The sequence below is a fragment of the Euleptes europaea genome, chromosome 19 (genome assembly GCF_029931775.1).
Source record: "Euleptes europaea isolate rEulEur1 chromosome 19, rEulEur1.hap1, whole genome shotgun sequence".
Lineage (NCBI taxonomy): Eukaryota > Metazoa > Chordata > Lepidosauria > Squamata > Sphaerodactylidae > Euleptes > Euleptes europaea.
This window is the reverse complement of record NC_079330.1, coordinates 15,576,913-15,600,229: the sequence shown is the minus strand read 5'-3', so window position 1 is coordinate 15,600,229 and position 23,317 is coordinate 15,576,913. Positions and strand designations below refer to the sequence as shown.

At 46.5% G+C, this 23,317-nt stretch overlaps 1 protein-coding gene across 1 annotated transcript; it reads left to right on the top strand.

Annotated features, from left to right (window-relative positions):
* Positions 1 to 1,289: 1,289 nt before the first annotated feature.
* On the top strand, positions 1,290 to 22,913 carry NCBP3 (nuclear cap binding subunit 3). Its single transcript, XM_056864874.1, has 13 exons — positions 1,290 to 1,487; positions 3,512 to 3,577; positions 5,461 to 5,566; positions 7,529 to 7,654; positions 8,421 to 8,546; positions 10,825 to 10,898; positions 12,745 to 12,853; positions 14,036 to 14,135; positions 15,506 to 15,612; positions 15,870 to 16,170; positions 17,720 to 17,880; positions 19,719 to 19,883; positions 22,576 to 22,913. Exons 1-13 carry the CDS (start codon positions 1,290 to 1,292, stop codon positions 22,809 to 22,811), a joined length of 1,875 nt encoding a protein of 624 aa, XP_056720852.1. The 3' UTR covers positions 22,812 to 22,913.
* Positions 22,914 to 23,317: the final 404 nt, after the last annotated feature.

Here is a 23,317-nt window from a genome sequence, read left to right as displayed (position 1 = left end):
AATCTTTATTTTGCGGCCATTTGACCAAAAATAGAACACATCTAACAGCATTGCCCATTCATTTCCTTGGCTACCCAGTGGAACCAGCTAAGGCTTTGGTTGCTGGGCGACCCACTGCGCCCTTTTCCCACAGCCCAATGCGCGTCCGTGTCTCTTCCTCCATCAAGGGAAGGACCTCTCCCTTCTTGTCGGCATGCCGACTCCGAGCCCACGTGTGACCAAATCAGGTAGAACTACTAATGGGGAAGGGCAGTGGCTCAGTGGTAGAGCCTCTGCTTGGCATGCAGAAGGTCCCAGGTTCGATCCCAGGCGTCTCCAGTTAAAGGGACTAGGCGAATAGGTGATGTGAAAGACCTCTGCCTGAGACCCTGGACAGCCGCTGCCGGTCTGCGTAGACAATACTGATCTTGATGTTATATTGTGTTTATGTTTGGGGAGGGTCTGTGGCTCAGTGGCAGAGCATCTGCCTGGCATGCAGAAGGTCCCAGGTTCAATCCCTGGCATCTCCAGTTAAAGGGACCACGCAGGCAGGTGATGGGAAAGACTCCTGCCTGAGAGCCGTGGCTCAGTTGGTAGAGCATCCACTTGGCATGCAGAAGGTCCCAGGTTCAATCCCCGGCATCTCCAGTTAAAGGGACCAGGCAAGTAGGTGATGTAAAAGTCCTCTGCTTGAGACCTTGGAGAGCCGCTGCCATCAGAGTAGATAGTACTGACTTTGATGGACTAAGAGTCTGATTCAGTATAAGGCACCTTCATGGGGACAGGCAATGGCTCAGTGGTAGAGCCTCTGCTTGGCATGCAGAAGGTCCCAGGTTTGATCCCTGGCATCTCCAGCTAAAGGGTCTAGGCAGGTAGGTGATGGGAAAGACCCCTGCCTGAGACCCTGGAGAGCCATGGAGAGGGGCCATGGCTCAGTGGTAGAGCCTCCGCTTGGCATGCAGAAGGCCCCAGGTTCAATCCCTAGCCTCTCCAGTTAAAAGGACCAGGGGGTAGGTGATGTGAAAGACCTCAGCCTGAGACCCTGCAGAGCTGCTGCCAGTCTGAGTAGACAATACTGGCTTTGATGGACCGGGGGTCTGATTCAGCAGAAGGCAGCTTCACGTGTGTTCAAGCTTCACGTGTGTTCAAGCGCGCTCCTCGCCTGCGCCGCCTTGGGGGAAAAAAGCGACCCTCTGCCCGGGGGAGCGGGTCTCTTCCGGCGACGCTCTGACCCTCCGACTCTAGCGCCTCCACTTCCGGTCCAGCGCTTCCGGTTTCCGGCCGTCCCCCGCTCCTCTCCTGGCGAGGCGATGGCGGCCGTCCGGGGTCTCCGCATCTCGGTCAAGGCGGCCGAGCCGGAGCCCATGGAGGTGGAGGAAGGCGAGCTGCAGGTTGCGGCCGCCCCGCCGGCCCCGCCGCCGCCGCCGCCGCCCGACGCGTCCTCCTCGGCCCTGGATGCCGCCGCGGGCCAAGTGCCGGTGCGGCGCTCGCTGAGGGAGCTGCTGCCGGTAACTGAAGGAGAAGGGAGGGGCTCCCCCTCCCCCACACACACTCCCCGCGCCTCTTTTGGGCTCGCTCCTCGAGGGCTTCAGGCGTGGGAAAGCCACCTGGGCGACGCCACAAGTCAGGCTGGGCGAAAGTGCCTCTGAGCAGGTGCAGAGCGCAAAAGTACTAGAAAAGGGCAAGAGTCCAGTAGCACCTTAAAGACTAAGAAAAATATTTTCTGGTAGGGTTATGAGCTTTCGTGAGCCACAGCTCACGTTTTCAGATACAGCTAGAATGTGGATCCATCTGTCCCAAGGTTGATGGATTTCCATTCTGTACGGCTAAATGTGCCTTCCATGAAGATAATTCACAGTGGGTAGCCGTGTTAGTCTGTCTGCAGTGGTAGAAAAGGGCAAGAGTCCAGTAGCACCTTAAAGACTAAGGAAAATATTTTCTGGCAGGGTTATGAGCTTTCGTGAGCCGCAGCTCACTTCTTCAGATACAGCTAGAATGTGAATCCATCTGACTTTAAGTGGAGGAGAGTGAATTCAGACAAGCATTCGTATGTAAATGTTAACAGTATGTCAGTGTGAATAGCAGGCGTGATGGGATTAGGTGTGGTATGCAGAAGAGTCTGTTAACGTTTACATACTAATGCTTGTCTGAATTCACTCTCCTCCACTTAAAGACAGATGGATTCACATTCTAGCTGTATCTGAAGAAGTGAGCTGTGGCTCACAAAAGCTCACACCCTGCCAGAAAATATTTTTGTTAGTCTTTAAAGTGCAACTGGACTCTTGCTCTTTTCTACTACTGCAGACAGACTAACACGGCTACCCACAGCGTAAAAGTAGGCAGAGTCCCCGCGGGTGGAGGACGGGGACAGGCCTGGCGGGCTGGAGAGAGACAAAACTCTGTTCCGACTGTCGCTGCTTGGAAATGCCTTTTCTTCCTCGGCCACACACTGGCACGCCCGCCCACCCTCGAATGGGAATTGCCTTCAGTAAAGAAAAGGAAAAATGTCTTCCTAAAAGGTGCGGACTTTGGCGAGCCTCCACAGGAAGGGCAGCGGATGTGTCTGCTCCATTCAGGATAGGGGTGCCAACCTTCAGGTACTAGCTGGAGATCTCCGGTTATTACAACTGATCTCCAGCCGATAGAGATCAGTTCACCTGGAGAAAATGGCTGTTTTGGCAATTGGACTCTATGGCATTGAAGTTCCTCCCCAAATCCCGCCCTCCTCAGGCTCCGCCCCAAAAACCTCGCTGGTGGCGAAGAGGGCCTTGGCAACCCTAGCTGGAGATCTCCTGCTATTACAACTGACCTCCAGCTGATAGAGATCAATTCACCTGGAGAAAATGGCTACTTTGGCCATTGGACTCTACGGCGTTGAAGTCCTTCCCTTCCCCAAACCCTGCCTTCCTCATGCTCTGCCCCAAAAACCTCCCGCCAGTGGCAAATAGGGAACTGGCAACCCTAATTCAGGAAGACAGGCAGACAAGATGGGGATAGGTCATTCACACGTGTAAGGCGTCCCTTGATGGTTGAGGAACCAGACCTTAGGAGAGGGGTGTTGTTTATGATTATGCTAGTGGGCTGTAAACATTTTGAGGATTCAACTTAAAATATATACAAGGTAAGAGTGGCAGGACAAATGGAAACTGGGCATGTGTTGGAGACCTTTTTTCCACACCTTTCTCATCCAGCAAAAAACTACTGTAGGACAACAAAGAACAGAAGTGATAGTGTGAGTAGATCATGAGAAAGGCCCCAAAGAATGAATGATAGTGAAAAGGAGGGAGAAGGATTTGTGGCAAAGGAGTAGGTTTCTGTGTGCAATAGTTGAGGGGGGCACTCCAGAATGATGAACAATCTCCCATCTTACATCCTTTGCAATTCTAAAGTTTTCTTACCTAACAGATAATTGCACAGGCTTTAGTCTAGTCTTGCACACTGTGTGTTTATAACTCCTGTTGTTAGCATGGGAAACTATAAAAAGAACATAACTTGCTAGCCTTGTTATAATCTATTTTGATTTTTTTAAAAGGATACGAGCAGAAGATATGAAAACAAAGCTGGGAGTTTTATCACTGGCATAGATGTCACTTCGAAGGTATTTATTGTGTTTAGTAGTCTTGGGCTTTCTGTACAACTTTGAAATATAGAAAGCAGCCAATTTTGTCACCGTGTGTTTTCTTTTCTGCAACTGAATTTTTAAAAGAGTAATTGATAAAAGGTACATCGTGCCCCTGTGCTATCATGGTTTCCTTTTTGTGTCAGATGTATGTTGCGATGCTTCATTGAAGCAGGTTTGTGGAGGAACTGAACGCAGTGTCTTTCTGTGGATTTGTAGCCAAATTTTATTTTCAGACTACCAAAAAAAGTACTTTGCCAAGATAGTAGAGTCCTGTGTCTGGAAGTGCACGTTTGCCAGGGCCAAAGAAACAAGTGCAGGAAATTCCTTTAGATAGCCCTGAAATTTCCATGCAAAACCAACCAATCTGAGTCAGCCAAAAGGACAGCCTATGTTTGGTAGGGTGAACTTCCTTTAGTTTGTAGATGCATAAGGGTAGTGGTGGCAATAACCTGTGCTCTCATAATGCAGTTCCCATAATCTGACCAAGGAAGCTTACATTTATGGCTGGCCATCCATAGGTACGTAATTTAAATGCTGCAGAATCCTAGAGCTTGTTGAGGCAAGAAAACTGCTTCCTATCCCACTAACAGATTTGAGTCCAGTAGTATCTTAGAGACCCAAACGTTTTAGGGTATAAGCTTTCAAGATTCAAAGCTCGCTTCGTCTGACTTGAAACTATCCCACTAAGTAACAGTTGCTGGAAGTTTAAATAGGGTTTGGATCTTCCAGGTGCTTTTGGTCTGAATCGTGACAGTAGCACAAGAAGAGCTAAATGTGGTGTACGCAAATCAAGCAGAAGTTTTGATTTTTAATTGAAGTTTTTTATTGATCTGTAAAGCCTTAAGTTACAGGCTTTGGGGAGGGGTTGTTTCTTTGCTCTTTTAATGATGTTTCAAATTTAACTGTTGGTTATTGTAGGTGGAGTGGCTGTGAGCCTACTAAAAGTGTCCAGATATCCAAAAAGCTTTTAAGTGTGTCAGTGGGGCTTTGTGGTTTTTTTAAATATCTGCAACCCTCTTTACAGCCCTTTTCAATCCTCACAAGAATCCTGTGAGGGGTACCCATTTTGCATATGGTGAGAGGAGAGTGCAACTTCGCCAAGACTACCCACAGAACTGACGGTTGAGCAGCAGTCTGGACTTCTGTCTAGCTGTCCGTGTTGTTTCTTTCTAAATGTTAAGACTAGATTGTCAGGCTAGTGGTTAAGGCAGGAACTCTTGGCAACTTTTTCTTTTGAACGATACAGACTTCTAAGACTGTACAACCCCTCAAACACTTGTTTAGAAAGATGAGGAGTTTTGGGATAGAAAAGAAGCAAGTCGCTGAGACTCATTGAGCATTGGAGTGGTATGCTGCTGGGCTTCCTTAGAATAAAAGCTGCAAGTTCGTCTTAAAGCATTTTATGAGAGGAGTCCTCTGATCAGGAGACCTAGCTAGAGAGCGCTCATGGCCCAAAACGTTTTTTCAGACCCCTGCATCTTTTCTAATCGTTTATTTTCCTGTTTCTAGCGGTTCATTTAGTCACTTCTGGCTACAACAAAATCAGCTCTGGGTTTTTACTTCTCCGCAGGGTTTGCTTAATGCTAGCCTTGAATTTCATCACCCCAATTAAAAAGCGAGATTCAGAATTTTCCTGGTTACCTAGTGACTTGGGGGAAGGTAGGAAGCTGCTAGTTCTGTTAAACTGCATGGTTGCTCTTGTGTGTCGCAATCCTTTACCCTGCTGTTAAAAATATATATCACAAAGCATTAGTTTAATTTTCTTACATGCTTTCTATGCTCCCTGCAAGCTGCTGTAATGTCCAGTTTGTGCACAGCAAGTTCACGTATTCTCCTTTTGGTACTGTTTCTTTTTGTAGGAAGCAATTGAGAAGAAGGAGCAAAGAGCAAAACGCTTCCATTTTCGAGCCGAGGTGAATCTTGCCCAAAGAAATGTGGCGTTAGACCGTGACATGATGAAGAAAGGTATGAAAATCTGCCTGTTGCTTGCTTTTACCAAGCAGTTTAACTCGGTGGTTCTTGACTTTTACTCAACTATCACCCTCCCCCCAACACATAACATTATCATCAAATTGCCCCCCCCCCCAGTTGGTTAATTTATTAAAATATTTATATGCTGCCTATCACATCAACCACAGTGGCTCAAGGTGACTTATGAAAAACAAAACAAGTAAGAGACAAAATAAAAAAGACAAGGAAAATGCAGATACAGATAGGAACATAACATAAGAAAGGTTGTAGTCGCCCCGCCACCCATCAGGTCCAGCAGTCTGTTCACACAGAGGCCAGCCAGGTGCCTCTAGGAAGCCCACAAACAAGACGACTGCAGCAGCACTATCCTGCCTGTGTTCCACAGCACCCAATATAATAGGCATGCTCCTCTGATCCTGGAAAGAATAGGTATGCATCATGACTAGTATCCATTTTAACTAGTAGCCATGAATAGCCCTCTCCTCCATGAGCATGTCTGCTGCCTTCTTAAAGCCTTCCCAATTTGGCAGCCATCACCACATCCTGGGGCAGGGAGTTCCACAATTCATGCATTCTGTGAAGAAATACTTCCTTTTATCTGTTATACAACTGTCCCTCAAAAAAAATCCTCTTTATGAAATAAGCTGCAAAATGTCTGCTTAAAAAGAACCGTAAGAAGTACTTCTTATGGCAGTCAGATAGCACAGGGGCTGTTCTGAAACCTCCTTGAGGAAGACATTTCATAATACTGGAGCTGTCAAAAAAAAAAAAGCAGGCCCATGTTGTGGCTGGATAGTTCAAAGAGAGGCCTCAACCAGGTGAAGGCTCTGAGCGGATCTAAGGTGACAGACAGGGGTAGGAACAAGTAAAAAAAAAAAACATCTCTAGAACTTAGGCTGCCCTGACCTGGGTGGCCCAGGCTAGCCTGATCTTGTCAGATCTCAGAAGCTAAGCAGGGTTGGCCCTGGTTAGTATTTGGATGGGAGACCACCAAGGAATACCAGGGTTGCTGTGCAGAGGAAGGCACTGGCAAACCACCTCTGTTAGTCTCTTGCCATGAAAACCCCCAAAAGGGGTCGCCATAAGTTGGCTGCGACTTGGCGGCACTTCACACACACAGAACTTAGTCTGCTTTATGCATACAGTACATAGATCTCAGGCATACATTCAGTGAGACCTTTATGCCTGATGGCCATTAGCACTTTAATGTTAGTTTCGAATTCTGCTGTGTGCTACATTTTAAAGGGCTTGTGGGAGAAATTCGGGATTTTACGCTCAGTATGGGGTAAACACTTTAAAATCTCTTTCGCTTGCTGTCAGAGCACATTTCTGGGGAAGAGGGGATTATCCATTTGCCCCTCAGAGATCTGAATGCCTTCCAAAATTTGTAGGTCACCTCTTGGTAGCCCATGAACAACTTAGGTGAAAGAGCAGGTGGTCAGCTTGCTCTTCCAGGAGTAGCCTCAACTGGAAGATCATTTTGTCCTCTTTGGACTTCCCTATTAGGCGATGTAGCCAGAATCTTTATATTAAAGAGAAGGGGCTGTTAACCAGAGAACATTTTACAAGCCTTTGCTCTCTAAAGACCTTCTCCAAGAACAGTTCATTGTTGTAGGTATAAATAAAGTACAAATTATGTAATTAAAAAGCCTGGATTGGTTCCTCCAAGTCTATTTGATGTTTAAATCTGAGATGTTGGTTATTCTTGTCCTTCGGTGTTTTACGCTGTGCTCTTGCGCTTCGGATCTGCACATTGAAAATGGATTGTGGGAGGTGTAATGGGGAAGTAAATGCCTCTTTACCACCATCTCGTGATGCTTTTCTTCTACGTTCTTTACTTTTTCAAATGTTCTTGGGTATGTACGGATGCTTTTTTGTTTTTGTTTTAATCCAACCTGTTACTGATGCCTAAACCAGATTTGGGATTTTTGTTGTTGGGTTGTTGTTTTTTTGCAGCCATTCCAAAAGTGCGACTAGACACCTTACACGTTTGCGGTGTAGATGAAATGAGCACTCAGGATATCTTTGCTTATTTCAAAGAGTACCCCCCTGCTCATATTGAGTGGTTGGACGACTCGTCATGTAAGTACGTACCTTTGGGGCTCATAACCCACAGGCGTCCTTTTGTGGCTTTGGGTCAGATCAGTTACTGTCTCCTTTTCTTCCCGTTCTGGGTGAGCACACCAGCCATGTTCACGTGTTACAATGAACCTATGTACATCTGTTTGTTAAGAAAACGCCAAAACATATTCGCTTTGCAATTGAAAACAGGACCCGGTACCTGAATAAATGTGGGGTTTGTATCACACATTTAACTGTACGTGTGTTGAATGTAACATGAGACGTACTGAATACATGTATTAAATCAAGTGTACACTGCGCAGATTGTTGTTAGCATTAATTCAGTGGGAAAGGCGTTGAGGTGTCTTTCTTGATGGTTCCTTTCATGTGCTGGCTTGCTTGTTATGTTCCAGTGAGCAATCACAGCCCTTTCCAGCGTGGTGTGCCACAATACAAGGACCCCAGAAGCTATGCCTGGTTGAAGGGAGGGAGAGCTACTGCTGTCCAGCAGCTAAAGAACTGGAGTCAGTTTGGGATGATCCCTCCCATAGATTCACCAAGTGGCCTTAGCCAAGTCACTCTTTCTCAAACTCAGTTTTCCATCAGTGAGATGGGTAGAATAGCCCTCTTGTAGCAAGGGGCAAAACTGTATGATTAAGATGGGAAAAAACTACTCCTTTTTTTGCCTTGATATTTGTTTTTCTGTCTCGGTGGTATTCTTCTCACCTGTAAGTTGAACTGGTGTCATTAGCTGTGCAGCCAACCGGATCTCTGCTTTCCCTTCAAGGCAATGTCGTCTGGCTCGATGAAGTGACAGCAACACGAGCTCTCATCAACATGAGCGCGATGCCCGAGGAAGAGAAGATAAAGCCCCAAGAAAAGAGCAAGAAAGCAGGAGAAAAGAACAAGAAAGGTAAACATGCCAGACACGTGAGCTGCGTTCTCATGTTTCCGTTTGGAGAAAAGGCAGGATATAAATGGAAGCTGTAGAGTCCAATTGCCGAGCACTTGGTCTGTCTTTGGTTCAGTCACCCATTGAAGGTGGGGCAGGGAATTGGAACCTATGGCCTTTGGTGAGCACAGTTTGAGCTCTGCTACTGATTGATGGACCATTCCCAAAGGTGTCTTTCTTAATATTAGAAACCAAAGCTGTGCCTTGAGAATACTTTCCGTTGTGGTTGCTGTTGTTGCTAGTGACAGCCAGCGTGGTGTAGTGGTTAAGAGCGGTGGTTTGGAGTGGTGGAGTCTGATCTGGAGAACTGGGTTTGATTCCCCACTCCTCCACACTAAGCCAGCTGGGTGACCTTGGGCTAGTCACTCTCTCTCAGCCTCACCTACCTCACAGGGTGTCTATTGTGGGGAGGGGAAGGGAAGGTGATTGTAAGCCGGTTTGATTCTCCCTTAAGTGTTAGAGAAAGTCGGCATAGAAAAACCAACTCTTCTTTTTCTTCTTCTAGTGTTCCTCCCTTTGATCTTGTTTCTACCTGTCCCTGTGCTCAGGGATCTGGAGTGCTAGTTTTGTTGCAGCTGTAGCCTCTTGTCTGCTCCAGCCATGTGGCAGGATGCTTGTTGATTATAGGTTTTTTTTATAACTCTTTATTTTACGTTTAGCTTATAATAACAACAGCAACGAAATACAAATTCAACAGCAGCAGGTTAAACATACTAGTACAGTTGAGCTGTGTTCCAGTACTTGGTACATTAACCCTTTTTACAGAAATCATAGCATTTGCTGTATTCACTTAAAGGTAGTCCCCTATGTAAGCACTGGGTCATTCCTGACCCATGGGGTGATGTCACATCCTGACATTTACTAGGCAGACTTTGTTTACGGGTTGGTTTGCCAGTGCCTTCCCCAGTCATCTATACTTTACCCCCAGCAAGCTGGGGACTCAATTTACTGACCTCAGAAGGATGGAAGGCTGAGCCAACCTTGAGCCAGCTAGCTGAAACCAACTTCCTTTGGGATCGACCTCAGGTCATGAGCAGAGCTTGGACTGCAATACTGCAGCTTACCACGCTGCGCCACGGGGCCCTTATGTATTCACTGAGCAGTAAATAAATGTAAATCATGCGATAGTTTTGTGGGCATTGTTTACTTTGTGATGCCCTCTTCTCCACATATTCCTAGAAAAGGCCGCCATCTAGTTAAAAAGTTTGTAGAGTAAGGTAAGTTAATGCTACTTTAAGTTGTAGGATATCATATCTAAAATTAAAAGGTTCCATACCTTTTCATACCACTACCCTGTTGATTATAGTTTTGATGAAGTCATTTCATTATGAACAATTACAATCCTCAAAGCAGTTCCCCTTCTCAGTATGGCTCTCCCCTACTCTCCAGTGTAGCACATTCAGCTTCAGTCTGTTTCTAGCCTTTATCAGTTGCTGCCCCTGTTCTGTGGAAGCGACATCTTGTTTGGAGGTCATAGTAGCCTTCCATAAGGCTTTTGTAACACTGTTCTTTCATCAACCCTTTTCCTGAAGGGCTTATTCTTTCAGTTCAACACGTATTGATTTTTTTTGGGGTGGTGGTGGTGGGTATTTAATGTATTGGCTGTTGATACATTTGGAACATACACGTTTCTGCATTGTAACACTGTGTGTTGTTTGTTTGCTTGGCCTTGTGGCCATGCTTGGGCTGAATAGAAAAGCTGGAATATAATATATTAGTTGGTTCTAGATCACAGAGCAGGACTTCATCCACTGCGTACTTTTTTAGGAAAAAATGTTTAACAAGGCAGGGAACAACAATAGGCTCAATAAAAGAGTTTCAGATAACTACATCTCTAAGTAGTATATATAGCAGTCAAAGGCCAGTCTGACTTAAAAAAAAGATTTCCAGGGGCCATTCAAAAAGATGAACAGTGCCATTCTAAGCAGAGGTACATGCTTCTACGTCCACTGAAGTCAGTGGCCTTAGAAAGGAGCAACTCTGCTTACGACTGCACTGTATGTTTCTGAATCCCATGACTTTCTTGTGCGATGGATCTACAGTTTTGGGGCTGTAAAATAATATATGCATGCTGCTAATTTTACTGTGGTGAGCATTTGCAATAACCCGTTGCTACTAAAATCTCGATGCAAGGGAATTCAGATACCAAAAAATAAACGCGAGCAGCTGAGTTTGATTTTAAAAAAGCCAGGCTTAAGGGGAAGCTTGAAAATTAAACATCTTTTTGCTTCCTGTTTAGAGAACCAAGAGGAGAGCTCAGATGATGAGACGGAAGAAGGGGAGGTGGAGGACGACCATCCAAGTGACACAGAGGTGAGGCCTGAGTTTATCATACAAAGATTATAAGTTTTGGCATGTATTCACGGGGAAAGCTGTATACGTTCTATAGGGTGAAACGTTGTTCCTCAGGAGAAGCAAGTAATGTTTGGGAGGACGGCCACCGGGAAGAAATCTCCCTGTCTAAAGAACAAAGTTAACTTCGGTGTTATAACAAAATTGTTTATATGCACGGTAGCCAGAGCCATTTGATACTCTACTCAGTTTCTTAATTGCTGCTGTTAGTTTTGTCTGATCCTCAGAGAATATTTACTCTTTTTGTGTCCACCGAATGCCCTGTCTGATGCATGAATGCGTGCATGAATGGGGAAACCTCTTGGGAACCCACATATGTATCTCTGCGTTCCCCTAAAGAACGATAAATATAAATGAAACAGTACATGAACACATGAAGCTGCCTTATACTGAATCAGACCCTCGGTCCATCAAAGTCAGTATCGTCTACTCAGACCAACAGCGGCTCTCCAGGGTCTCAGGTGGGGGTCTTTCACATCACCTACCTTCCTATTCCCTTTAACTGGAGATGCCGGGGATTGAACCTGGGACCTTCTGCATTGCCAAGCAGATGCTCTACAAACTGAGCCACGGCCCCTCCCCAATATCAGTCTGGGCTTGAACTTTGGATGCCCGTACGCCCCTGTATTTGGTAACTTTTCCGTACTTTAATTAAAGCTTTTTTGGGAATGCTGGATTGTGCTTGACATTTGACACCCAATGGCGGACCGTGGTCCTGCGTTCCTGTCACTGTTATTACCTGACTCGGACCTTGCCCAGCTGGCAGTCTGCTCATGCCGACCGAACCCGCTGATGGCATCTCCTCTCAACCTTGTTGGGCCATCTCTGCCCATCTCACAGTGAAGTCCTGAGCAAAGTTGCAGCTTTCTAAGCCCTTGGATGTAGAGGAGGGTAACTCTGCTTAGGCTTTAGATCACAAGGTGCTGCTGTGTTAGTCTGTCACTGTCACTGTAGATAAGAGCAAGAGTCCAGCAGCACCTTAAAGACTAACAAAATTCCTGGTAGGGTGTGAGCTTTTGTGAGTCACAGCCAGTGGCGGACCTACATTTCTGGGCCCTGAAGTTTGAACTGTTTTGGGGGGCCCTTCACAACCAGCAACAACAGGGCAACATCCAACAGGGTCCAAAGGGCCTTGCTGCCCTTGCAAGGACCTCGAGGCCCAAATGGCTGAGAACAGGGTGGTGGGGTGGAGTCCTTGAAAATGGGCCGTACACTGATTAAATAAAACTATAGAACTATTAAGCCATACACCAGTGAAGGATTCGAGGATCCAGCTGCCAAAATGTAGGCTATGAATAGATTCTCGGGAGCTCATCGAGCCCTTACAGCTAGTGGTTCGGGTGCTGCAAGCCCCCTAGAAATTTTTTGAAATTTGACCAATTACAAGGACATTTTGAGGCCATGTGAAATGGGTATTAGAGCATATTCTAAGGTCAATATCATGTACTTCAACCCGTTGGCTTACGATTCTATCACTAAAAAAACTCCCATCGATTTTGTTGAGAAATTCACTCATTTTAAAAAAAAGTTGCTTCAGCGGGCCCCTTCAGGATTAGGGGACCTGAAGTTTAAGCTTCGTTAGTTTCACAGTAGATCTGCCTCTGGCCACAGCTCACTTCTTCAGATACACTCTGCTTAGGATTGTCCTGTAAGAGTCCAGAGCAGGAGCGGCTGAGGTTTGCTGAATTGACAGCAGGCCAGTTTGCGCCGCTGCACCGCTCCTTGAGCTGGAGCCGATACCTCTTTTAGGGCGGCGGCCCTAAACGCCGGCTGCAGCACTGAGCCTTGAAAGACGTTCTTTCCGTAGCTGGACACGCTCTCCCAGGCGGAAGAAGACTCCCTCCTGCGCAATGACCTTCGCCCGGCTGGCAAGCTGGCCAAAGGAAACAAACTCTTCATGAGGTTTGCGACGCAAGGTAAAGAATAAGCCATCTGTGGCCGGAACCCAAGCGTCCAGTTAACAGGCTAAGTTTGTCGTGCGCACAACTTTCGGCTCTCGTTTTCTCAACTGTTGCCTGGCCCACAAATTTCTCAACAAATTTGCCTGGCCGTGAAAAGTTAAAAAAAACAAACCCAAAAGCCATGTAAATAGTCCTACACATGAAGTCAGCTGAGTGACCTTGGGCCAGTCACATTCTCTCAGCCCCACCTATGTCACAGGGTGTTTGTTGCAGGGAGGGGAAGGCAATTGTAAGCCAGTTTGATTCTGCCTTAAGTGGTAGAGAAAGTCGGCATATAAAAACCAACTCTTCTTCTAATTTAGGCACAGGGTTTCTTTTTTTAGGATTTTGCGTTAGAGCACAGTCTGCAACCTCTCTTATGGGAAGGGCTTTCTTTGATGGAATGGTACTTGTGAGAGAGGATGTTGCCCTTATGGTCTGCTGAACAGAATAGGCTGGCCAGCATGGTGTAGTGGTTAAGAGCGGTGGTTTGGAGGGGAGGACTCTGATCTGGATAACCGAGTTTGATTCCCCACTCCTCCACATGAGTGGCAGACACTAATCTGGGGAACTGGATTTGTTTCCCCGCTCCTACACACAAAGCCAGCTGGGTGACCTCGGGCTAGTCACAGCGCTCTCAGCCCCATCTACCTCACAGGGTGTCTGTTGTGGGGAAGGGAAGGTGATTGCAAGCTGGCTTGATTCTTCCTTAAATGGTAGAGAAAGTTGGCATATAAAAAACCAACTCTTCTTCTTCTTCACTGCAAGAACAGGGCATCCCTTTCACCAGCATTGGTCACTTCTCATCGGGGTCAGCTAGAAACAGCACAGACAGCAGCAGGGAAAGCCAGGCAGCTATTTGGAATGAAGTTGGCTCAGCTCTGTGTTTTGGCCCCTTGTCAATGAGAGGGAATTGCATACTTTTTTTCCTCCTTTAGCCTCCGCGCAGGTTGATAATATTTGCAGTGACCTCATGGCTTGTGGGCTTCCTTCCCTCCGCAGGTGCAGGTCAGGTTGCTCCCAGTTGGTTATGCCCCATTGACATTCAGCTCCTTGTGAGCAAAGAGCAGCAGCCATCCTTTGTGGACTGGGTGTGTTCTTTTTGACCCTTCCTGCAAGGAGAGCTTCAACTTCTTGGCTGTTGTATTGCTTCTGCAGATGACAAGAAGGAGCTTGGAGCTGCCAGGAGGAGCCAGTATTACATGAAATACGGGAACCCCAATTATGGCGGCATGAAAGGAATCTTGAGCAACTCATGGTGAGTGGTGGTGGCAAATGGGGGCGCCTGCTCTCTTAGCCAGACTGTTGAGCCGATTCTCTTCTTCTGGGACCCCTTTTGATTTTAAGAGTTTGGGCTGTCTTCCCCCTCCCTCCCAAGCCAGTGGTGGCTTCAAAGCATCCTCATGGCCTAAATGAAACTGCCCACTCCACTGCTTTGTTATTTCGTTGAATGCTGAGAGAAGCTTCTTGAGCTTGGCCTCAGCTTGGCCTGAGACTGGGCAAGAGTGGCTTGATTAAGACCGCCTAGTGAGTTCATGGCAGAGGCCTCCCACATCGCACAGCACACATTCTCGGTCCTTATAGAGCCAGTGTGGTGTAGTGGTTAAGAGCGGTGGTTTGGAGTGGTGGAGTCTGATCTGGAGAACCGGGTTTGATTCCCCACTCCTCCACATGAGCGGCAGAGGCTGGATTTGTTTCCCCACTCCTATGCACAAAGCCAGCTGGGTGACCTTGGGCAAGTTACAGTTCTATTAAGAGCTCTCTCAGCCTCACCTACCTCACAGGGTGTCTGTTATGGGGAGGGGAAGGGAAGGTGATTGTAAACCAGTTTGATTCTCCCTTAAGTGGCAGAGAAAGTTGGCATATAAAAGCCAACTCTTCTTTTTCTTATGCTGCATACATTTTCTTATGCTCCCCATACATTTAACACGGAGCGTCATTTCTAGGTTTTCTTAGATCTGTTTTGTGTTACTGTAAGGAAATTGTACTGGCAAACCACCCCATAAACAAAGTCTGCCTAGTAAACGTCAGGATGTGACGTCACCCCATGGGTCAGGAATGACCTCGTGCTTGCACAGGGGACCTTTACCTTTTTTAAGGAAATTGCAGTTTTATGTTTGTAAGACTGAAAGGTTTTTATTTTTTTAAGCTTATTATTTTTTAAAAAAAACGACACTTTGAGCTCCTGCGATCTAGGTCAAATGGAATCCTGGCAGGTTTGAAGCCATGGTGTGTACATGCTGGCAATAGGACTCAGAGCTATTTTAGTCCATGCCAGTGAGTGCCTTTGCTTGAGATGCGGCAGTGGTGTGAGGGGATGTGGAAATGACTCTGTTACAGTGCCCCGGCAATGATGGGGCAGGCAGGCTTATCCCCCGGTTCTCCCTTGTCTGGACAGAATGAGCACCTTGATGCAGAGGTATCCGTGTGCCTCTGTTTCTTTGATTTGTGGAGGGGAGGGATCAGGGGAGAGCCTGAGTTACCCTTCTGCTTGCTACATATCTGAAGCCACTTAAGGCTTTGCCCAACCTCCTGTTGAAGGGTGTGGGCAGGCGGTGCCTTCTGCCGCCTCGTCCTTGGCGATGCTGTGAGTGACGGCCGTGTCCCCTTATTCTCGCATCATCTCAGGAAGCGGAGGTACCATTCACGCCGGCTCCACCGCGACGTGATTAAGAAAAGGACTCTCATTGGGGACGACGTTGGCTTGACTCCGCCTTACAAACATCGCCACTCAGGTAACTGTATATATTCTGTCTTCCTATATACATAGGAATCTGGTGAACTGGATTTGTTTCCCCACTCCTCCACATGAAGCAAGCTGGGTGACCTTGGGCAAGTCACAGTGCTCTTAGAGCTCTCTCAGCCCCACCTACCTCAGGGTGTCTGTTGTGGGGAGGGGAAGGGAAGGTGATTGTAAGCTGGTTTGATTCTTCCTTAAGTGGTAGAGGAAGTCGGCATATTAAAACCAACTCTTCTTCTTTCTGCCCTGCAGGTTTAGTAAATGTTCCCGAGGAACCCATCGAGGAAGAGGAGGAGGAAGAGGAGGAAGACGACAATGATGACCAGGATATGGACGAAGACGACAGAGTAGTTGTCGAATACAAAGACGAGTTGCAGGCTTTCAAGCAGGCCCGAGAGCGGAGCGCAGCCCGGCGGTCCAGCGCCAGTGAATCGGACTCGGATGAAATGGACTACGACCTCGAGCTGAAGATGATCTCTACTCCCTCCCCCAAGAAAACCATGAAAATGACCATGTATGCAGATGCAGTGGAGTCTCAGTTGAAAAGCATTAGGTGAGTCTGATGCCCTCCAGTCTGTCTTGCCTGGCAGTCACCTCCCAGGTTTTTTTTTTTAATTGTAATTTTTTTTATTTTTATAATATAAAACAAAATAAACAAATACAATAATAACAAAAAATAAAAATAAAATACAAAAGAGTATCAATTATAATTATACAAAGTTATAAAATTCAACAAAGCAAAAATACCCTTTTGACCTACACCCACCTTAAAAAGTGACCCATCACCTGACTTCTGCAGAAGTGTCTAAACAGTTTTGAAAATTTTAATAGTAATAATAGAAAAGTAAGTAAACTTGTTTCTATAACTCACTAACTAAAATAGTAAAGTCCATTTTTGCCAGTTTATCCCAATATGTGATGGCCTTTGCCCAAGTTTTTTTGAATTCTTCCATATCATTTCCATGTAAGAATTCTGTTGATTTGACCATCCTACCTCCCAGGTTAAGGTCCGGCACTTTTCTCTGTGGCAGCTGTTTCATCAGGGGGCTCAAATGTCTAGCCTGCTCCCTTTTGGGTCAAGGAGGCAGGAGTGTCAGTGCGGTCCTTTACTTCTCTTTTCTTGTCTGACAACCAGGGATTATCAAGACCCCCTCCCCAAAGCCTTCTCAGATGTCCCAGAACCAACAGGTTGAAATTAAATCAAAAGAGTTTCTTCTAGACATTAGGAAGAATTTTCTAACAGAGCGGTCCCTCAGTGGAACAGGCTTCCTTGGGAGGTGGTAAGCTCTCTTTCCCTGGAGGTTTTTAAGCAGAGGCTAGATGGCCATCTGTCAGGAATGCTGATTTTATGACCTTAAGCAGATGATGAGAGGGAGGGCATCTTGGCCTTCTTCTGGGCATGGAGTAAGGGTCACTGGGGGTGTGAGGGGGGAGGTAGTTGTGAATTTCCTGCATTGTGCAGGAGGTTGGACTAGATGACCCTGGTGGTCCCTTCCAACTCTATGATTCTATGTGGAAACTTCAGACAACCAGGGCTGATCAAGACCTCCAAAGCCTTCTCAGATGTGGAAACTTCAGTTATATTGGAGCAGAGACTCTGAAGGCTTTCTTGGTGGTGGTGTGGGAAAGTTGAGGACAGCTGAGATTGCCTGTTCTCAGGCATGAGGAGTCTGTCTGTTGATGAGTTGTTTTTTGGCCATTCTGCATGCACCTCTTAATGTCATAAACACATCATTGGCAGAGTGCAAATTTTAATAAAGAGCAACAGGATGGGTCTTGTCTAGCATTTGTGGAATAGTGCTTACAGCAGCAAATTTCTGCACCTACCCCATTGCAGAGTGGCCTGCTGTGTCTGTATAAGTCATGAACATCCAGGGGCAGGAGGGGTTGGGGTTGGTCCTTTAGTGGCAACCGGTGAAAAGTTCCCCTTTTTCTGCAGCTGTTTAGGATTCACCCCACAGTATCCTGTGTTTTTTTTTCTGTCTTGGTCAAAGAAACACCTCTTTTTTCTTGTGCTCATAGTATTCTCACCCACCCGCCTGCCCCCCTTGCGAGAGGCTAACGGACATCCTACTTGGGATTATAATTTTATTTCACTATAGGAATTCGATGAGAGCAGACAGTGTAACATCCAGCAATGTGAAAAACCGGATTGGAAACAAAGGACCTTCAGAGAAAGTTGCCGACGTTCGATTATTATTAGAGGAGAAACGGCACGGAAGTACCGGGAAGCAGCTGCCGCCGCCCAGCTCGGTGAAATCAGGTATTTTGACTAACTGGACTTGCTTTCTTTTGAGTTTCCGTGTGTGTGGGGGAAGAATCTGTAAGAATTAATGTATGGTTGATGTAAAGTGCTACATGAATAAACATTCACACTCTGAAGTAGGAGTGTGTGTCTGTTGCCTAAATGCCACAACAGTATTATTGCTTTGGATCTTTTTGTGCTTCTTTCAAGAGATCCAGGGAAGCAGCAGGCAGTGTATTCCGCCCCCCCGCCCCCCCCCCCCCGATTAGCCATTTTGATATATCAGTGCTTAGGGAGGAGGGGAAGGCTTCTGAACATAGAATCATAGAATCAGGGTTGGGAGGGACCAACAGGGTCATCTTGTCCGGGCTTGTCCAAACTGCGGCCCTGGACGGCTATGAATGCGGTCTATTACAGAATCGTAAACTTACTTAAAACATTATGAATCAGCTATCATTAGTGTATTTTATGTGTGGCCCAAGACAATTCTTCTTCTTCCAATGTGGCCCAGGGAAGCCAAAGATTGGACACCCCTGATCTAGTCCAAAGCTTCTTAAATTGTGGGTTGCGACCCCATATGGGGGACATGTAACTGAATGTGGGGGTGGCGAAAAATTTGGCAGCAGTATGCAAATTAGTATGCAAATTTGCTTTCGCATTTAATAAATGGTAATATTATATGTATACCAAAGAATTGTTTCAAAATAAATTTATTTAAGATTTATTAGTAAATGTTTGATTTGTATACCTATTTTATATACCTATATCACTCGGGGTTGCGTAAAAATTTCTCGGGCGAAAAGAGGTTGCGAGTGGAAAAAGTTTAAGAAGCCCTGATCTAATCCAACCCCCTGCACAATGCAGGAAATTCACAACTAACTACCTCCCCCCACACACTCCCAGTGACCCCTACTCCATACCCAGTAGATGGCAAAAAACCCCACCCTCCAGGATCCCTGGTCAATCTCTGGAGGAAAATTGCTTCCTGACATCAAAGTGGCGATCGGCACTATCCTGGGTATGCAAGAAAGAGCCAAACACTGATGCGAACCTTCCTGCCCTCCCTCTCTTGATCTGCCTACGGTCATAGAATCAGCATTGCTGACAGAACCATCTAGCCTCTGCTTAAAAACCTCCACGGAATGAGAGCTTACCACCTCCCGAGGAAGCCAGTTCCACTGAGGATCCACTCTAACTGTTAGGAAGTTCTTCCTAATGTTTAGACGGAAACTCTTTTGATTTAATTTCAACCCATTGGTTCTGGAACAGCTGAGAAGGCTTTTGGGGGGGGGGTCTTGATCAGCTCTGGTTAACAGACAAGAAAAGAGAAGGAAAGGACCACACTGACACTCCTGCCTCCTTGACCCAAAAGAACCGCACAGAAACTCTTTTGATTTAATTTCAACCTCTTAGTACTGGTCCGACCTTATGGGGCGACAGAAAACAACTCCGCACCATCCTCTATATGACAGCCCTTCAAATATTTGAAGATGGTTATCATATCAGTTGTCTCCTCTCTAGGCTAAACATGTGGTATCTCAGGGTCCTGCTATTAAGTTGGAGGGTTCATGGCCATGGCTGGAACATATGTCAGAAGAGGAGACTGAGATGAACCAATCCTGGGTCATCTCTTCTGTCCACCCATTGTCTTTAGGCCACCGCCCCACCTCAACCCAACAACACTCTTCTACCCCGTCCGTGTGACTCTTTGGTAAAAGTCTGTGGCTGCTCGTTACTGGCTGCATGCAAACGTTAGTTGTTTAGTTAGGGGTGCTTGAAATGGGTAGGGGTTGGGGAGGTGGGGTGAAGATTGGATATTAAAAAAATTAAATGCAGTGCATCGCCATTGTTTCCAGATGTTCGGCAGAGGCTTGGCAAGAGACCCCACTCTCCCGAAGCCAAGCAGCCCAGCAGCACCTCCGTTTCTCATCGCGAGCCCATCTCCGACGTGCACAGCCGGTTAGGCATACCCAAGCAAGATGTGAAGGGCCTGTACTCGGACACCAGGGAGAAAAAATCAGGTCAGTCCCAAGCGGCCAAAAACTGGAGCGTTGCTTTTGGGCTGTCTTTCCTCTGCCTCTAGATGGCGCTTATTGTCCAAGGCTGCCGGTGAACACCCAGAAAATCCGGCGGATCACAAAACCATCCATTGATAGCAATATCATGTAGCATATGTTCATGAGTTGTGGCGTTGAGATTTGTTGTGGCACTGTGAGACGGTGGTTGGCAGTGGTCAGTTGGGAAATCTGGACACAAATAAGCCTGACTGTATTGTACACTAGGTAAGTCCGACGGCCTGGCCTTTCCCTTCCGTAGTTTGGCTGAAGTGCTAATCAGAGATCTTTGAGTGGGAAAGAGATATAAAATTACAGTTTGCAAAGTGTTGCTTGTAATCTACTGTCAGAAGGAAGCTGTGAAAAGCAGTCTGCTTCGGATCGCTGATTTCTCTAAGAGCTGACCAGGGATTATCACAAAGAACCCTGCAAGGTAGGTTAGGCTGAAAGAGAGTTGCTGGCCCAAGCCCCCTCAGTGAGCTTCATGGCATGAGCAGGATTCAAACCCAGGTCTTCCCTGTCCAGCATTCTGACCATTACATCATTGCCTATGCCAGAGCAATTCTGCCCCAGAGCGAGGCTCATACCTACTAGTCACACAAATATGCAAGCATTTAAAGCAACAGTCACACTGCAGAATGAGCTTGGGGCCTTTTCCACTTCTGACTTGTTTCCATTCTCTTTTGTAGCATTGGCAGTGCGTGAGGTCTCCGAAATTTGTTTACTGGAAAATATTTTTGTCTCCCATTTTGCAGCCCAAACCTAAGATAGCTTCCGACAATGTAAAACAATAAAAGAAGCAACACCACTTAACAGCACAGCCTGATGATACAAATTACAGCATAAAAACAAGTGTCCTACCAAACTGAAACCCATGAAATATGAGAGTAACAAAGAGCAATAAATACTTAAGGTATAATGAAACCACTTTACAGTTAGAACAAGACAGAGAAGGTTATTTTAAAAAAGGTGATTAAAACCAGCTATAAACAATCCTACAGAATGCCTGAGCAGTTAAATAAACAGTTTTCTTCTAATGCCTAAAACTTGGTAAGTTTGCCAGGCAAATGATTAAAAGGAAAGTTTGATATGTGAGATACCACATTAGAGAAGGCCCGGTCTCTGGTAGCTTCCTTATGTCAACTCTCAAGGCGAACAGAACAGCAGAAGAGTATAACTGCCAGGTAGGACCACATGGGAAGAGGCTGTTCCTTTAAGTTCCCCAATCTCAGCCTGTTCAGGGCCTTAAAAAACCAACACTTTTGAATTATGCTGAGGAGAGATGTTCCCAGTGGTTGACTCCAGTCAACGCTCCTCCCCACTTTGTTCTGAACCGACTGAAGCTCCTGAACAGTCTTCAAAGGTAGTCCCATGTAGAACATGTTACAGTAACCTGACGTGGATATTGGTTCTTGTAGGTTACACAGCCCGGATAACCTACAAGAACCAATGAACTCTGACCGTGAAAGCCTTCGACAATATTCTGTCGTGGATATGTTCATAGCATGGATAATTAGAATCATAGAGTTGAAAGGGGCCGTCTAGTCCAACCCTCTGCTCAATGCAGGATCAGCCTACAGCATCCCTGACAAGTGCTTGTCCAGCTTCTGCTTAAAGACTGCCAGTGAGGGAGAGCTCATCACCTCCCTAGGCAGCTGATTCCACTGTCAAACTACTCTTAGTGAAAAATTTGTTCCTAATATCCAGCTGGTACCTATCCTCCTGCAATGTAAACCCATTATTGTGTGTCCTATCCTCTGCCAAGAGGAACAGCTCCCTGCTCTCCTCTAAATGACAGCCCTTCAGATCCTTAAGGAGAGCAATCATGTCCCCCTTCAACCTCCTCCAGACTAAACATTCCCAACTCCCTCAGCCTTTCCTCATAAGGCTTGGTCTCCAGGTCTCTGATCATCCTCGTTTCTCTCCTCTGCACCCGCTTGACTCTGTCCACATCCTTTTTGAAGTGAGGCCCCCAGAACTGCACACAGACCCAGATCTTATGGGAAGAGGGTGAGCTCAGCTAGGATGGGCAGCATCCTTGCTACCCGATTAACAGCATTATTGACTGACCAACGCCTTAGTTTTGTCCAGATGGAGCTTCAGGTTATCAATTAGTGCAGATGTTCCTGTCGGATGTATGCTGGGAACCACTGTGTGGCTGAAAGAGGATCATAAATTCCACAGTCTGTCTTGAATAAGAATGTGGCTCTTCTGAGATACCAACTCTGGGTATTGATATCTACCTGTTTCCCATTTGTAAATGCTAAAGGCAACTTAGTGCAGGTCTGGTCTAGGAAGGAAAAGCAAACCCTGTAGTTTTCCTGGGGGATTGGGGCAGCTTTGTTCTTTGCATGGATTACGCGTCTCTGTTCCTACAGCTCTAAGCTACGTAAATGAGGCAACATTGCGGAGTGCCTCAAAGGGGACATGCCTGACATCTAAATGCAGAGAGGCAAGATAAAATTGCTGAAAAGCAGGAGGTGTTCTATGAAGCAGAGTAATCCTCGAACTGCTCCTTCAACCCCGAGTGTTCAGAAGGTATCGGGATAGTAAAATGCCAGTGTAGGAAATGTGCATCACCTGTGGATTGATGGTTTCCCAAGAGCATTCCTTGTCTACAGTTCATGTTCAAACTTCTCTCCTTTTGTTACCTTATCAGCAAACCTATGGACACGCTTAGGATCAGCATCCAAGACGCCGGAGAAGGCCCCTGATAAAGCAGAAAAGTCAGCCGTGTCTCCTGAGGACGACGACTCAGAACTCCAGCGGGCCTGGGGGGCCCTGATCAAAGAGAAGGAACAGTCCCGCCAGAAGAAAAGCCGCCTAGATAACCTCCCGTCGCTTCAAATCGAAATCAGCCGGGAGAGCAGCTCTGGCTCTGACACAGAATCATGACAGCCCTTGGCATTCTCTGGAGCCTGGTGACTGCCGGTGGCCACAAAGTGAAAAGTCTGGGCTCAGGAGCTGTGCTCTGCAGCATGTCTGATCCTGTTTCATCTACAGGAGGAGACATTGCGGTGGGGGGGTGGGGAGGCGTGTTTCCCTGGAAACCATCAAGAGCTGTCTGGCCGGGGATGTGTGTGTGTGTGTGTGTGTGTAGAAGACTTCCGTGTTCCTTATATTTTCACAGGTTGTCTTTAAGAGGAAGGAAAAATCGTCCATCCCCCCCTCCTTGGGACATGGTACTGTTCTTGCTAATCACTCACCTTTGCCTTCCTGGTCCTTCTCTGGTTGGCAAGCGCGTGTCATCTCTGTGGGCCGACTCCAGCTCCTCCTCCTGAATTGGCCGGAGTGTAAAATGACTGATGCTAAGGCCGTGGTCTTCTCTGCCATCCCATGCAAGCAATTCTGGATTATAACCCCACCAGAACTAGCTTCCTACATTTTCAGAACTTTTTATC

Excerpts from the sequence above, each read along its gene's own strand:
- NCBP3 (XM_056864874.1), top strand. The coding sequence starts at position 1,290 with ATGGCGGCCGTCCGGGGTCTCCGCATCTCGGTCAAGGCGGCCGAGCCG. Across the intron at positions 3,578-5,460 it reads GCATAGATGTCACTTCGAAG|GAAGCAATTGAGAAGAAGGA; the intron begins GTATTTATTGTG and ends TTCTTTTTGTAG. Across the intron at positions 15,613-15,869 it reads TTACAAACATCGCCACTCAG|GTTTAGTAAATGTTCCCGAG; the intron begins GTAACTGTATAT and ends TCTGCCCTGCAG.